At 38.0% G+C, this 15706-nt stretch overlaps 11 protein-coding genes across 11 annotated transcripts; 5 read left to right on the top strand and 6 right to left on the bottom strand.

Annotated features, from left to right (window-relative positions):
• Nucleotides 1-192: 192 nt before the first annotated feature.
• On the bottom strand, nt 193-1467 carry C5L36_0A04900 (uncharacterized protein; the record flags this gene model as incomplete). The annotated part of the gene is made up of 1 exon (XM_029463510.1): nt 193-1467. One exon carries the CDS (start codon nt 1465-1467, stop codon nt 193-195), a length of 1275 nt encoding a protein of 424 aa, XP_029319370.1.
• Nucleotides 1468-1617: 150 nt separating this feature from the next.
• C5L36_0A04890 (uncharacterized protein) lies at nt 1618-3084 on the bottom strand (the record flags this gene model as incomplete). The annotated part of the gene is made up of 1 exon (XM_029463509.1): nt 1618-3084. One exon carries the CDS (start codon nt 3082-3084, stop codon nt 1618-1620), a length of 1467 nt encoding a protein of 488 aa, XP_029319369.1.
• Nucleotides 3085-3264: 180 nt separating this feature from the next.
• Nucleotides 3265-3786, bottom strand: C5L36_0A04880 (uncharacterized protein; the record flags this gene model as incomplete). Its single annotated transcript, XM_029463508.1, has 1 exon — nt 3265-3786. The coding sequence occupies one exon, from the start codon at nt 3784-3786 to the stop codon at nt 3265-3267; it is 522 nt and encodes a 173-aa protein (XP_029319368.1).
• Nucleotides 3787-4277: 491 nt separating this feature from the next.
• Nucleotides 4278-4514, bottom strand: C5L36_0A04870 (uncharacterized protein; the record flags this gene model as incomplete). The annotated part of the gene is made up of 1 exon (XM_029463507.1): nt 4278-4514. The coding sequence occupies one exon, from the start codon at nt 4512-4514 to the stop codon at nt 4278-4280; it is 237 nt and encodes a 78-aa protein (XP_029319367.1).
• A 280-nt stretch (nt 4515-4794) lies between these two features.
• On the top strand, nt 4795-7455 carry C5L36_0A04860 (uncharacterized protein; the record flags this gene model as incomplete). The annotated part of the gene is made up of 1 exon (XM_029463506.1): nt 4795-7455. One exon carries the CDS (start codon nt 4795-4797, stop codon nt 7453-7455), a length of 2661 nt encoding a protein of 886 aa, XP_029319366.1.
• Nucleotides 7456-7721: 266 nt separating this feature from the next.
• On the top strand, nt 7722-8081 carry C5L36_0A04850 (uncharacterized protein; the record flags this gene model as incomplete). Its single annotated transcript, XM_029463505.1, has 1 exon — nt 7722-8081. One exon carries the CDS (start codon nt 7722-7724, stop codon nt 8079-8081), a length of 360 nt encoding a protein of 119 aa, XP_029319365.1.
• A 200-nt stretch (nt 8082-8281) lies between these two features.
• Nucleotides 8282-8746, top strand: C5L36_0A04840 (uncharacterized protein; the record flags this gene model as incomplete). The annotated part of the gene is made up of 1 exon (XM_029463504.1): nt 8282-8746. The coding sequence occupies one exon, from the start codon at nt 8282-8284 to the stop codon at nt 8744-8746; it is 465 nt and encodes a 154-aa protein (XP_029319364.1).
• A 48-nt stretch (nt 8747-8794) lies between these two features.
• C5L36_0A04830 (uncharacterized protein) lies at nt 8795-9925 on the bottom strand (the record flags this gene model as incomplete). Its single annotated transcript, XM_029463503.1, has 1 exon — nt 8795-9925. The coding sequence occupies one exon, from the start codon at nt 9923-9925 to the stop codon at nt 8795-8797; it is 1131 nt and encodes a 376-aa protein (XP_029319363.1).
• Nucleotides 9926-9996: 71 nt separating this feature from the next.
• C5L36_0A04820 (uncharacterized protein) lies at nt 9997-11088 on the bottom strand (the record flags this gene model as incomplete). Its single annotated transcript, XM_029463502.1, has 1 exon — nt 9997-11088. The coding sequence occupies one exon, from the start codon at nt 11086-11088 to the stop codon at nt 9997-9999; it is 1092 nt and encodes a 363-aa protein (XP_029319362.1).
• Nucleotides 11089-11586: 498 nt separating this feature from the next.
• On the top strand, nt 11587-13551 carry C5L36_0A04810 (uncharacterized protein; the record flags this gene model as incomplete). Its single annotated transcript, XM_029463501.1, has 1 exon — nt 11587-13551. One exon carries the CDS (start codon nt 11587-11589, stop codon nt 13549-13551), a length of 1965 nt encoding a protein of 654 aa, XP_029319361.1.
• A 239-nt stretch (nt 13552-13790) lies between these two features.
• On the top strand, nt 13791-15548 carry C5L36_0A04800 (uncharacterized protein; the record flags this gene model as incomplete). The annotated part of the gene is made up of 1 exon (XM_029463500.1): nt 13791-15548. The coding sequence occupies one exon, from the start codon at nt 13791-13793 to the stop codon at nt 15546-15548; it is 1758 nt and encodes a 585-aa protein (XP_029319360.1).
• Nucleotides 15549-15706: the final 158 nt, after the last annotated feature.

Raw genomic sequence — 15706 nt, 5'->3', positions numbered from 1 at the left:
ATAATAATAATATCTGTTTTTTTACCTCCTTTTTTACAACTTCCCGTTATAAACGCATATACTTCTTTAACTATTTCACTCATTTAACCCAGTTATAACATAGTATCAGTTTGGTACATGAAAGTTTGCTTATAAAATAACAAGTCACAGTTAAACACAATTACAAAAGTACAGAAACCAATGAGGGCATACTTACCACCTATTTGATTCATCGCCTTCGTCCCATTCTTTTTCAATATAGCCTAATTCTTTCTTCACCCTGAATACGGTTCTTTCATCACCCATATTCTTGGCAATATTATCACTTATCTTGATTGCATGACCTTCACCACATTCAACTAGTTTCATCACAATATTGAGCGGCTTTGTGTCAAAGTCATTGGTTAAATTAGTGCCTATTCCAAAAATACATCCAATACCAATCTCATTGCAAACTTTCTTCAAATGCTTACATTTTTCCACATTTAATGAGTCACTGAAACAAATCACCTTATCATTGTATCCTTTCTCCCTATACCAATCTGCAATGGTACTTGCATATTCTTCAGGGTTTCCACTGTCTTGTCGAACACCTACATACCAACCAACATAAGGCTCATCGAATTGTTTTAAATAATTAGGAGTACCATAAGTATCAGTGAGCGCTAATCCTGCATGTTGATGTCCCACAGTGTTTACGTATTCCTCCATTGCCTTCTTATTTGCATGGGTATAATCTCCCGTGATTGCTCCAATACCCATCATCCATTCATGGCCAATAGTACCCACTGGTTCTAGGCCATACCTCATAGCAAATAATACATTTGAGGTACCCACACATGTAGAATTTGGAACCGATACAATACCACGCATGACCGCATCTTGGACCTGAAATGAACGTCTACGTCTGGTACCAAATTCAGAAAACTTACAGTTTGATTCTGATAGTGACTTTGTCTTATGAGCTGCTTGAGCATATACGATGTTGAGATTTTCGGTCTTTGCTATCCCATTGACATACTCAGCAACAAGTTCACCATTGATGGTCCACTTAGTATCAACATAACGGAAGTAAGCTTCACTTAAAAGCGATAATATAGGTATTTCATATAATGTAACAGTTTCCCAGTCTCCATATGCAGTAATTGTCAAATCGTACATACCATCGGTGACCTCTGGAACAATTGTTACCTCCGTATCTGGCCTTAACTTAACAGTACGTAGCCATTGAAAATGATCGGAACCTAGGTATCCCAATTTACCCTTCAAATATTCGATTTCTTCCTCTGTAAATTTCAGTTCTCCAAGGGAGGCGATTTGTAGGCATAACCACTCATACCCTTCTCTATTCAATTTTTTGTCAGGTGTTCTGTTTGTCAATAGGAACTTACAAGACACCCCTGGATGATTTCTGTGAATTGCTGCTTGCATAGTAAGCTTATAGAGATCTGTGTCCAAAAAGGACGTTATAACTGGTTCAAACTTCATTGCTTCGTTGCTAATGGAATTATTTCAAGAGTAATGATAAGCATCTTTGGATATTAAACGTCCAAAATCATGAATCCTGTCCTCGCTTAGTCAAAATTCTGATCACTAATTTCAATGGTTCAGTTTAGTTTACACACTATTAAACATAATTTACATTTCTCCCAAATAAGGCACCTCCGAATCGTCGACCCCAGAATCTGAGTCTCTCTCCACAGCTTCATAAACTCTTACTGTATCCAAAGCAAGCATTTCGTCTCCCCAATTAGTGTATATGACGAACATGATGTTCTGTATGTAGAAACCAGACAACGCGTCTCGGGTCTCAGTTGACCATACAAATGGTTGATATGCTCGATTTTGATGGATGTCGTACTTCATTGATCCTGCACGAATCCAGCCTTTGGCATCTTTTTCGTTCTTTATCTTTAGATTCAATTTTATGTCCTGGTTTAAATGAGAGAAAATACTCAAAACATTCTCATAATCTGAAGGTACCGGGCGTATTAATAGTTCAACATTTTGGGGTGCAGCCTTAAACCAACGTGATTTGGTGGCTATTGGTGGCTGCCGTGAATGGTAAATGCCTACTTCATGAACGTGAATGGGATCTGGTATAGTAATTGTAAAATAGATAGGTTCTGACATTGGATTTTGCCAAAACGCTGCGGATTCGGATAATACATTACGTGGATTGTTCGTGGAACTTAGCAGTTTTATACCATCAATTGTGTTTGTCGACGGCGGATTAATCGACCTTTTCAAAAAATCAGGAAATCCATGGATTATCCTTGATAAAACGCTCTTTCGGCGCCTTGGAAGCGGTGGAAAGGTAGTCAAATACCTATGTAACTGACATTTCGGGATAACATTGTAGTATTTCAAAGAATGCGGTTGTTGCAACAAAGATAAAGAAGGATGCAAAGGAGAGGCAAGCGATGAGGATGATCCAATTGGCAATGGTGCTACAGCTTGTATCGAAGCTGGGTATTGATCTTGGGTTGTATGTATAGATTCAATTTTCTCATTACTTAAACAGTGATTCTTCGGCACGAGCGTATTATAACTTTGAAATGATTCCCTCAATTCAGATAATTGCTTTTCCAAATTAGTTACCCGATCCTTCAACATTGTCAAATGTTTCAGTGAAGAGACATCTTGCTCCAAGACATACAATTTATGCGACATCATTGGACTTATCGGTTGATCATTGAACTTATCGTACACATACCAAGAGAGTAATGCAACTACCAGAAGTGGTGTAAGAAACAGTATGAAACGGTTTTTATATTTTGTTGGCGGGTCGTAAAGGAAATGCGTCTGGTCATACTCTGCATCAGGATCAACACTCTTAAATCTTTTACTACCCTTTACCTCTTCTGGATCTTCTCTGGATCCTCCTAGTTTCAATTTATGCTGCTCACCCGTAGATTTTTGAATTTTCTCCTCTTCATGGGAGTCATCAAATAAATCCTCCTCTTCATCAAGTATCTGCCTCTGAACATCGTTGTTTAGAATCTCTAGATCCTCTGGTGACAAAACAAACGTATCTTTCCCAAAGAGGCCCTCCTCCTCCTCTTCCCCCAAAAGGCCATACACACTTTCCTTAAAGGCATCCATGGCGACAACTGTATCAGTATTCGTATTGTATTGAGCAATTTCATGAAAGGTATGTTGTGCTTTTCACAAACTTAAATTAGCGATAAATTTATTATTATTCCTGCCTCTCAATATTGGATGAATTCTACACAACGGGACATTTACTTTGGTATTGCATAAAGTACATATGTTCGTTCACGCTTATTTAGTTTCCCAAGGTTTTTTGCGTTGTTGGAGGGTGCTTTCTGAAGCTTCGGCTGGGTCAAGGACCGTTGAAGGAATTTGTTTTATTCCAGGAATAGGTTTATTATGGACAATCATGTCCACAACAGCCTGGTAATTGGACGTGTACTCCGATTGGTCATCGCCTTCCACAATATTCGGATCTTGCATATCTTCCATCTGTGAGTCTTCGACCTGTTTTTCTATATTTGTATCCGGCATTTCCGTCTTTTGTAGCCATTGCTCGTACTCGCCAAGCTCTAGAATATGATCAGTTTCTGAACAAAAGACAAAAATCTTGGTCTGAAGTTGTAATTGTAGCCTGTCCGCTTCAGGGATACGCTCTGGATTGAAAACCCCATTGCTAATATCTTGTTTCACTTCCAAATCCTTATCAGAGAGAACGATAAGATACTGTTGGTAAACCTGTTCGAGAGTGCTCTGAAAAGAGGCGCTCTTGGTAAAGTCATAGTTGTGAAATTGCCGGAATACACTTTCCATTATGCGTTGTCTCGTAGTGGGAGAGCTTACGTCTATATATTAAAGAAAGAAGCTGAGTATCGAAAGATAAACTTCACGATTTCAGTTACTCATTTTGATTTCTCACTTTTGAAGTTGCAACAAGTAACTATTTTTTTTAAAAGTTTATCTTGCCATGATTCTGTGGTCCATACCAACGCCATATCATTGCAGCCTGAATGATTGCAAATTTGTAATATAGTTCCTATTTGTTGAAGCCTTCGCAAAATGTATTCTTTTAGTTATAAAAAATAAACGATACACAAGTAAACCGTGCAAATGTCCTATAAATGTTAATATCAGTATACATACATACACACATACATATATATATATAAATATATATATGTATACATGTTTTTGCTGATTCAACTAAATCAAATGGGCGCTTTGACCTCTCTTTCTGTCTGGTATTGTACATGTGATATATGGGGGTTGGCGATGGCCTTTATGGCTTCACAAGATGTCAGTTCTTAGTAAGCACGTTCTTCATCAACAATTTCCTTCTTCTCCAATGGATTGTATTTCAAGAACTTTTCAATCAAGTCAACATGGGTTAACACCATTCTTCTACAACAGTATCTCTTCAACTTGAGTCTGTCAAGGGCGTCACCCTCACTCATGTGGTCATCCTCTAGATATGAGAGGTAGGTTTCCCATTTGTCACCAACGACCTTACCACAGGAAAAACATCTGACTGGAATAATCATTGTGGCGTGTTACTGATGGGGATAAGTCTAAATATTGTCTCAGGGTATGTGCAAGACAATTACATGTTAAGGTAAGCAAAGGCACTACTTGAATGAATCTGATTCTACGGGGGAAAATTTTTCCAGTAAAATTTAAATTTCTTCGCATCGCCAATTTGGGAAACCTACTGCACAAAAATTTTTCAGATATTTTCAGTTTGAATGTGTTTTAATTTAATAGTTGTCACTGTCAGAATAAAGAAAAAGCCATTCAGAACAACCAAATAGCTTGCTTCGAACCATGCCCGACGAATATAATGTCTCACTTACATCTGGTGGACAGTTGATTCCTCATTTGAACAGGCTTTCCACCGACGGTCACTATTCCATTACTTTTTTTAATAATCATATAACCATCTATTTTATTCAATCGAGACTAGCAATTAGAACCTTTCATGAGATACCTGGCTTGACTTTCAGCAATATAGTGGATACTTGTATTTCTCCAATCAACAATAACCTCATTTATGTTGCTACACATTCCAAGGTCTTCATTATCAACTGGTACGACAATGTGAAAATCCCACTTGTTTCTACAATTTCCCTCTCTTTAAGCTTGTCTGAGAAAATGTTTGATATTGTGAAGATTATAAATTTCCAGGAAAAAAGTGAAACAGTTGTCAATCTTTTACTGAAAGCCAAAAAACAGTATGCTATAGTTTCTTATGATCTCGATAAGAATGAAATCTTGAGAACCTATAAAGTGTATGAGAATATTCAGCAGTATGCAGTTTCCAGCAATTTGAAAAATTTGGCATTTTCAAATAGTTCAGGTGCTGTTCAAGTTTTTACGTTTGATGATGAAAATACTGCAGAATTGACATCTTTTCAAACGACTTATAATACCAGTGGCTCTCAAATTGTGAAAATTGCCGTATCAACTGATCAAACTGATCCGTTGTTAGCAATAGGTACTTCTCATGGGCCAGTGATTCTTTTATTCGATTTGTTATCATCCAAACCAACACAGAGAACTTTAAAATGGCATATAGAACCTGTTAAAGCTTTAACTTTCAATCATGATCAATCATACCTATTAACAGGTGGTAGCGAAAAGGTTCTGGTTTATTGGAATATTATCACGGAAAAGCAACAGTTTCTACCTAGATTAAATGGTGTTATTGAAGATATCCAGATTAATTATTCAGTTCCCTCCTTAGTAGGATTGTCCTTAAACGTTATCGATAATGATTTCCAGTATATTGTGTTAGGTACAACTGATTTGTTATCTAAATTGGATATAAACACTCCTCATATTTATTCTGGTTTGAATAAAAATAATCAGCTATTCAAGAACATCCAACGTGACGTTAGTTCTTTCAACAAGTCAAAGCAGTTTACAAAGATTAAACATGACTACAAACTTGGATTTAGGATTCATCCATCAAGCAATCACTTATATTTACCGGCTGGCAGACATTTACAAATTTACGATTACTTACATAACACACAAATAGATAATCTAGCAGTTGCTCCTGCGATCCAACAATATGGTAAAGTTGGTATTGAAAATAAAATCAGTGATCCAATGGTTGTCGGATTTGAATTCATCAAATGTGCCAAAACAAATTCGAAGGATTGGTTAGTCACTTGTGATGTTGAAATTAGAGGTGAAGCAGAAGACATTACAAATCCATCAATAGAGCGTTGGGAGACACTAAGATTCTGGAGAAATAGTGGTGGCAATCAACAAAACGATAAGTTGGCTGTATCTGATTCTTGGTCATTACAAACTAAAATGTTACGTCCACATGACGAATTTCAAATCACGTCAATCAATCCAGCTCCTGATGCTTATTTCGGTGGTGAAGCGCTTTTAACTGCTGATGTTTGTGGTAATGTGAAACTATGGAGACCAAATTCACAAGGAATCTGGTCTTTGAGAAAATTCTATTCAAGTGGATCTGAATTTAACAACTCAACAGCCCCATCTAAAAAAGCCGAAAATGCCACAAATATCATAAACTCTGAAGGCACATTGTGTTCTTGGTCTTCAGACGGTTCAATGATTGCAGTTGGTAGAAATGGTAAGGTCATCCTGCTTGATGTCAACACTTTTGAACCAATACATACGATCGAGCCTGCAATTCATGCTTCAAGATTCCACACACACGCTTCAATTGATGGTAAATCTGAAGAAAAAGTTACAATTTCCAAGCCAAAAGATGCACAGAAGAGATACATTGATATGCATTTACAAGATAATCATCTCCAGTCAATTGATTTCACATCCAATGGAAAGCTTTTAGTTATTCAAGCACGTACACATTTATGTGTTGTTGACATTTTGAAGAATAGGGTGATATTTGGGTTATTATTAAGCGGAGAAGGTGGGAAGTCAGGTTATGGTGGATCATTCGTCAGGCTTGTACCAAGAAGCAAACGCGATATCAATGATGAAGATAGCACAGACTTGGAAGAGAACACCACTGATGAACTTATGGTAGTCGGAAAGTATATGAATTCCAAGGGTTCCGTAAAATCGAAGGTTACCCTATGGAATATTTCCGATAAAAAGTCAACAATCGACTGCAAATGGTGTTATAACTCGAGTGAACCAATAGTTGGTGCTGAGTGGTCTCCAGCTTGGGGAAAATGGATTATCATTGATATCAAGTCGAATATTGGCGAAATTGGATTTGGAACATCAACACGAAATGAGTTATTAGTCAAATCCTCCAAGGAACAAGAAGAAAATTGGATTGTCTCTAGTTTGTTGGATAACGCAAGAACAATCAACCGTGCAACTACAATTTCGGTAAGTTCAAGGAAAAATTCAGATGGTGATGGTGCATTTAATGACAGAGTTGGACTCCATTCAACTGCGTTTGATGGCATACTTGATAACCTTGAAGGTGTTTCAGTTTCTACGTTATTTGAAAGAGTTCTAAAAGTGGTTTAAAGAATAACCATATTACCCAAATAGTCTGTATACTCATGTAATAATTTTATCATCATAATAAATTATTTCCGCATGTCATTCCAGGGAACACATAAATTACTCGTTCTAAATTTGGGCTTGTTTTCTCCGTATAATTACAAAATTCAGGTTGAATTTTGCTCGCTACCTACAGAGTTGGATCCCATTTAATTATCGGAGGCGTCCATTGTCCGTGCTGGTATTGTTTATGTTAACTACAGAGCATACACTTGACACCAGTGGCCATTATGTTTGACAGTAAGACATTTATGGGAAAAAGGGAAAGAGAAGCGTATGAGAAGTCGTTTGTGGGGAGGTATCAAAAGCTAGTCAAGAAGAACAGTTTTCTCTATTTCGGGTTACCTATGATGCTGTCGATTGCGCTGGGATCGGTACTTTTAAGTAATTTCACCGCCTTAAGATATGAAAGGAGAGATGAGAAAGTTAAGGAAATGAACGAAGAGGACGCGTTAAGCATGATCAATAACAGAAGAAAAGTCGACATAAAAGATGAATATTATAAGTTGCAAGGGTTGCTGGAAGAGCATGAAGATTGGGAGCCAAAGAGAGTTGAAAGGCTACCCGGTGAGAGTGAAAATAAATGGTGATAGTTTACTCTTTGGTGTACTTGTTAATAGGTTAATATTTGCTCAAATATAAGTTTTGTAAATCACGGATTAGGTAAGATATATTTTGAAGCATGAGAAATTTTTCACCACTTCCTACTATTTTTTTTTTCATCTTTATAAAAGTGTTATAATCTTCTAAAGGTAAAATTTCCATACATATCCTTAAACAAGTAGCTTAGATGGTTTCGTTTTCTTGTGAAGTTTGTAACGACACTGTTATTAAAAAAAGACTTCCTCAGCACCAACGCTCTTGCCGTGGTGCATATTTCACTTGTATCGATTGCAACACTACGTTTCAAGGTAATGACCACAACTATCACACCAGTTGTATCACTGAAGCTGAAAAATATGAAGGTGCATTATACAAGGGTAAGAAGACCAAGAAACAACAGCACCCACAGTTTCAGTATAAGAAACCGGTGAAGAACGAGAAACCAAAGGAAGAGCCAAAGAAAGAAGATAAGAAGGAGGAGGAGGAGGAGGAAAAAATTGATCTTTCCAAATATACCAAACACACCACTTCTCTTTACAAGGTATTCAAAGCTGCCAAAAAGAATCACAAGTCTATTGCAGACAAAACAGAATTTCTCAAAAGCATTAAAGTTTCTTTAAATAAAGATGGCTCTTATAATTTGAGCTTATAAAAATATACATTAGATAATATTGTACAGAATAATTTATAGAATGAACAGTTAGTTTAGGTAGACGCTCAATTCGTTTTGAAATTTCAAAATTGCATTTGGAGGAAATTTAAACTCAGACTGCAAGTAGCTTCTCAATGACTTCTTCACTGCATTTACATTCTCGTCCCAATCTCCTGAAAAATGGTCAGGTTTGCTCCAGATAGGGATATAGGTGATATCTGAATTACCCGATTTTTCGATGAGTAGCTGGTAGTAATGAAATTTAGACTCTCCTCTTTGTTCTAAAGTGAATTGTATATCATTTGCCGTTTCCTTTAAGACCAAACATCTCACTCCAGTCAGCAGTTCCAACATGCTGATGATGGTTGAGCACCTCTCGTAATCAGCTTCTGTAGTAGAGGATATGATGGTGCTGAATATATTAGGATTACTTAGCCTGGTATGTTGTACAGGATAGGAATTGTCAGGTATGCTATCATTGATGATTTTTCTTCCTCCCTTTTTGTATGTACCAATTTTCCTTTTGAGTTCCAGGTTCTCTTTTATAAGTCTGCTAATCAAGCGTTCTGCCCTCTTTTCTCTCGCAGCTACAGCATGTTTGTATTCCCTGAAGTCACGAGGTAGCTGCTGATCAATAGATTTTAAGATTTTGGACATTCCATTAAGCTGTTTCTTTCTGAATAAACTGACAATTTGCTTATACCCGGGGATATCTTCGTCAGTCGGACAGTGGTTCTTTTCAGTAGCTTCCGCAGTATCTCTAAAAGGATGTTCAGTTTTAGAACTGTTAGTCTTCACATCCCTATAGGCGTTGTCATTGTCATTTTCATCTTCCACTTCACTATCTTCTTCTTCCAAATCGTCGTTATCAGATGTATCAGAATAGGAGTCGGAGTCTGTTTCACGATATGAATTTGCGGTTTGCGTGATTGACTGGGATCCAGGTAAATCTTTAGGAAAATCAACTTCCTCGGCACTATTTGTTTCATCAAAAAGACTTTCCTTTCTCACCGCTGGAGTGGAATGTTCCACAGGGGAGTTTTCACCTTCGATGTCACCGTTTTTTTCTTTACCATCTGTAGACATGTTGGTCAATTTACTGATATCGGATTTAAATACAAAGAAAAAAAACACGTAAATTCTGAACCGTTGATGTTTTATATCCGGAAAAAAAAACATGTAAGCGATTTCTACTACACACGTTAATTAACTAGCAACTTTGAAAATGACGTACATGCCACCAGCACATACTATTTAGGATTATCATTTGCCCACACTACACCAAAAGTTTTCTGTCGTTGTTCACTATAGGTATAGTAAATTGCCACTGATGCACTCAATAAAGTACCTACTGTAGCATCTGCAGACAAGTTCGATTGGTATAAAGGATCATCCCTATGCATGATATCCTGAATGACATCATATATGATCTTTAGCCAAAATAAAAACATACCAATGATAAACAACCCCAGATGAATTGGAAACCCCAAAAAAAGCCCAAAAATTAGTGTTAAGTTGAATATCAAGTATGCCTGGAGTGCTACAAAGTTCCAAAGACACCGTACAACTGCAAATGGGATGCCCAACAGGAAACTGACAAGTTCTTGGACCTTAGTTGGCTTGGCACCTTCTTCAGGGTGACAGCATTTCAAGATATGCTCTCTCACAGCGTCTACAGTTCGAACTGCTGGTTCCATTGATTGTGAAATCACATTCAACGCATGTACAACCTGTCTGTCCCTTTGCGCTCTTTCTTCACTGGTTATATAATGCACCCCACTACGAATTAATTGAGGGGCTATAGGACTCGGTTGATTGCTGCTTTGGAGGCTGTCAATAATGTCTGTTGAAATAGGGACATTTACTCTTGATGAGTTGGTGTTATTTGCGCCTGCCAATGATGGGGGTGGTACATTTGGAAGAGGGTCAAAAACCTTCTCAAGATCACTACCTCTTCCTACATTATGCCTTGTTTGGGGACCTGCTTTGCGTGTATCTTTTTGTAGTATCCGCTTGTGTGTCATGTCTTTCACATGTTGCACATCACCCGAAACAACGTCTTTCATCTCCGATATGTAGCATTTTCTAGACGGCTTTTCGACGGCAACGGCGTTATTCTCTACATTTTTGTTTGCAACGAGCACTTTCTTATTACGGGGCAAACAGGAGCTGCGTGTTACAGGTATTGACACGCCTAACGGGTTTCCTATAGTTGCTGGGTAGTATGGTTTGGTGAAGTAAGGGTTTGCAGTGTTGGCAGCCATGACATCATCTTCGAGGGGCGCTGTAGCTGTCTCTCTTGGGCTAAAAGATGCCTCTGAAAGTGTACTTTTCTGGGACATAGCAACGGCTGGAGAGCAAGATCCAAAGTTTGGTGATTCAGAGAATACACAGTCGACAAAGACACCATGTTTCTCCACAGAAGTGTACTATCATCAGGTTTTTTCTCAGAATGCCCTCCTTTTGAAGTGCCTCTTTGAAATAAGGCACGTGACCAAACATGATGGGATTTTCTATAGTCTCTTTATTTAGGCCTTGGAAGTTTCGAAGTTATACCTATACGTTTAAATTAGATAGCTATGCCGGCCTCAAGTATATGGACAAACGTTTCCAGTAATCTGGCCCCAATCCAATGTGCACATGTTTTACAAGTTGCACGTGAGAGAAAAATGTGTTTTTTGTAAATATTATGTAGATGCAATGACACCTTGAGCGAAGATTTCCACATTTTCGTATCCTTTTCGGAAATTTTGTATTTGTATAAACACTTCACTTATATTCATAAGTTGATTTGATCTTTGTTATAGACAAAACAGAGCAACCTTTACCGAACCACTGTGATGGCTATACTTAATACTCGTAGACTAATCCGATACGTGGTTTTTGTTTCTCTTATTGCACTGGCTTACCATTTCTGGCCTGTTTCTCAAATTGAAAAATGGTCAGGCGAAATTACAGCTGAGGAGAAGAACGAATATATCGATTCGATTCTAAATCCAAAACAGAATAGTATATACGAAGGCAACAACAACTTGAAGGCGGAATTTAATCCCGACTCGGGCGATTTTGACCAACCCGATGTTATAGACATCAAGAAAGTCAACAAGGCGTTGAACAAAATGAACATGAAGCCAATTAATGAGGATTCTCAGCTTTCTGATAGTTCGAAGGTTGAAAATGAGAAAATAGACATCTTAACCAACAAGCTAATGGATAGAGAATACACACCATCGTCCAACCTTGTTGGATTTCTTGGTACCCAGTTTCTCAAAACGAATCAAGATTATTATGCCGATTTGACCTGCAAAGACACCACGTATAATCCTACATCCGATGATAGGAAGATTGTATACTCAGAGCCTCTTTCCCTAGACGATGATTTGATTGAAGTCCGTAAATGGCTATTAAATTCAAGATACGCAAACTTGGTCAAAGCAGTTGATCCCAGGGCAAATGACGGAACTTTTCTCAGTGATATATCCCACTGGTATAAAAAATCAGGATCTTCCACTTGGTTGCCGGATGAGCAGTTACACATGGTTGTCTCCACCATTGTGTATGCACCAAATGATAGGGAAGAGCCTTTGGTTTCGTTCTTAAGATTACAATTATTCAACAATAATTGGGAAGAAGTCAAAGGAAGAAGAATAAGGTATACACAATTATCAGAAAAAGAAATTGACAGTGCAATCAAAGAGTATGCAAAGAGTAATGAGGAAAGACACTTAGAAAGGATCTCTCTAAGGTTCCCATCGATTCTGAATATCCCAATCTCTGGGAAACCTGGCCGGGGAACACTCGGACCAAATGACCCAAAGATTTTATATAAAGAAGGTGAATATGATTCCGAACCAGTTATCGTATTTAATATGATGACAGCGGATGGTAAGAGAAACATGTTTGCTGTCTCTCCATTTAGAGCTCCAAAGGGTCCTGAATTAGAGCATCCTATTTTGAAATTTAAGAATGTTGGTAGTAGTATTTCCAAGAAACTATCAGTGGACAAAAATTGGGTCCCCTTTTTTGATGGCATTAATATTGGCGATTCGAAGAGCAGTAGAGGATACATCCATTTTGCATACACCTTGGATCCGTTGGTGATTGTTAAATGTTCTCTTGATTCTGGTAAGTGTATCAAAGTACAGGACAATGTTAAATTCTCAGCAAATGCTAAGAATGAAGAAGCTTTTATCAGAGGCGGCACGCCGTTTTATCCTGTTCCTAGACAAGTGATTCAGGCTCTGAATGATGTTGAACACAAGCGCTTACAGATGTGGGTAGGATTCCCGAATGTGCTGATCAAGGAGAATGCGTGCCATAATGATATTTATAGGCCCGTGTTTTCATTGTTAGTCAAGGAAGACGGTATTTACCGTGTTGAGCTTCTTACCGGTCCACTCGACCTTGGTATTTCTGCGGCTGATGTATGCTCAAATAATGGGAATGCACCATCTTCCGTCATTGTTGCTCAGGGTATTTCTTTTTGGGATGTTGCGTCAACTGGTGTTCAGGAAAATGAAAATAGTCTTCCTTATTACAAGGATCATATGGGTATTATTATTGGAGAAGGTAATAATAAAATTGAAATGTTTGTCTTAAAGAATGTTTTGAATTATGCATTGGGCGTGTACACCTTTGGCACTTACCTGTTTGGAAATTACGATATCGAAGGTCCAAATGGGGTAGCTGTTCGCACACAAAAGGTATGCGAATGTGCCCTTAAAAATGCACTTTTATATGGGGAATCTGTTGGACCTGGTAATGGGGCAAATTATAGAGATCCTACTGTTGAAGTTTGGAACTAGATGGGGGGCTCAAACTCTTTATATACTTGTTTAGTTTTGTTATGGGTAGTTAATTGCCAAAAGTATTCAAACCACAACAGTAACAGCCGGTACCGGCGAGTTTTCCATTTTCACTAGCTTTTTCTCACCTCTCATGACTCTTTTTTTTTTCAGTGTTGATTTTGAAGGGATTAAATAATGTCCTTTTCTCTTGGCTTCTCTTTCAGACACTTCTTGTATTTAGTAGAAGAACATAGACAATGAGCATCCTTAGACAAAGAAGAGCGTTTTCATCTGCTGCAAGAGCGGCAAAGAAGTTTAATAAGTATTCTTCCATCATTACTGAACCTAAATCCAACGGTGCATCCCAAGCCATGTTGTATGCAACTGGTTTCAAGGACGAGGATTTCAGTAAGGCACAGGTTGGTGTTGGTTCTTGCTGGTGGTCTGGAAACCCTTGTAATATGCACTTGATGGATTTAAATAAGGCATGTGCAGATTCTGTTGAAAAAGCAGGCTTAAAAGGAATGCGTTTCAACACTATCGGTATTTCGGATGGTATTTCAATGGGTACCTCTGGTATGAGATACTCCCTTCAATCCCGTGAGATTATTGCTGACTCTTTTGAGACAATTGTCATGGGTCAACACTACGATGCTAACATTGGTATTCCTGGTTGTGATAAAAACATGCCTGGTGTTCTAATGGCATTCGCTAGACACAACAGACCTTCTATAATGGTCTATGGTGGTACTATCTTACCAGGATCTGGCACTTGTTCTGGTGTTCCAAAACAGTTAGACGTCGTTTCTGCCTTCCAATCTTACGGTCAATTTCTTTCTGGAGAATTCTCCGAAGAACAAAGATCAGATGTCATTAGACACGCATGTCCTGGTCCAGGTGCCTGCGGTGGTATGTACACTGCCAATACTTTAGCTTCAGCCTCAGAAGTCTTGGGTATGTCACTGCCATTTTCTTCATCATCTCCAGCAGTTTCGGAATTGAAAAAGCAAGAATGTTCTAATGTTGGTTTAGCAATTAAGAACTTAATTGAAAAAGATATCAAACCAAGAGATATTATGACTAGATCCGCATTTGAAAATGCGATTAGGTACACTATTGCTGTTGGTGGCTCTACCAATGCCGTCTTACATTTGATTGCTATTGCACATTCTGCTAACATCAAACTAACCATCGATGATTTCCAAAAATTATCCGACGAAACTCCATTGCTTGGTGATTTCAAACCTTCTGGTAAACACGTCATGGCTGATTTAGGTAAAGTGGGAGGTACTCCAGCTATTATGAAGTTTTTGCTAAAGGAAGGCTTCCTTGATGGTTCTACACTGACCGCTACAGGTAAAACCATGAAGGAGAATCTTGATGAGTTACCTGGTTTATCCGAAAACCAAGATATTATGAGACCTGTTTCTAATCCTATCAAAGCAACTGGCCACTTACAAATTTTGAAAGGTTCTTTGGCTCCAGAGGGTTCCGTTGCCAAGATTACCGGCAAAGAAGGTACTAGATTTGAAGGTAAAGCAAAGTGTTATGATAGAGAAGAAGATTTCATTACAGCATTGGAAAAAGGTGAAATCAAAAAGGGCGAAAAAACCGTTGTTGTTATCAGATATCAAGGTCCAAAGGGTGGACCAGGTATGCCTGAAATGTTGAAGCCATCTTCTGCATTAATGGGTTACGGCTTAGGTAAAGATTGTGCATTATTGACTGATGGTAGATTCTCTGGCGGTTCTCACGGTTTCTTAATCGGCCATATTGTTCCAGAAGCTTTCGAAGGCGGTCCAATTGGCTTAGTTAGGGATGGTGATAAAATTGTCATTGATGCTGATAAAAATGCTATTGATGTTCTTGTATCCGAAGAAGAACTTGCCGAAAGAAGAAGACAATGGAAGAGGCCAGAGTTGAAATATAAGAGAGGTACCTTATACAAATATGTACAATTGGTCTCTGATGCCTCCAAAGGTTGTGTTTTAGATTATGACAATAACGACAAATAATCAAATTTCATTTATTTTTACTAAATTTACTTTGTTCATAGAATGGACATTTCAAATTATTCATTATTCATCCTCATACTGAGAATGCTATTTTCTTATTACACCTTATACCAATTTCACTTCATGATTTTGCTAAACTTAATTGAACATAATCAACA

This window comes from Pichia kudriavzevii, chromosome 1 (assembly GCF_003054445.1).
Source record: "Pichia kudriavzevii chromosome 1, complete sequence".
NCBI classification, from domain to species: Eukaryota; Fungi; Ascomycota; class Pichiomycetes; order Pichiales; family Pichiaceae; genus Pichia; species Pichia kudriavzevii.
The sequence above is the reverse complement of the archived record's forward strand: the minus strand, read 5'-3'. Positions and strand labels throughout refer to the sequence as shown.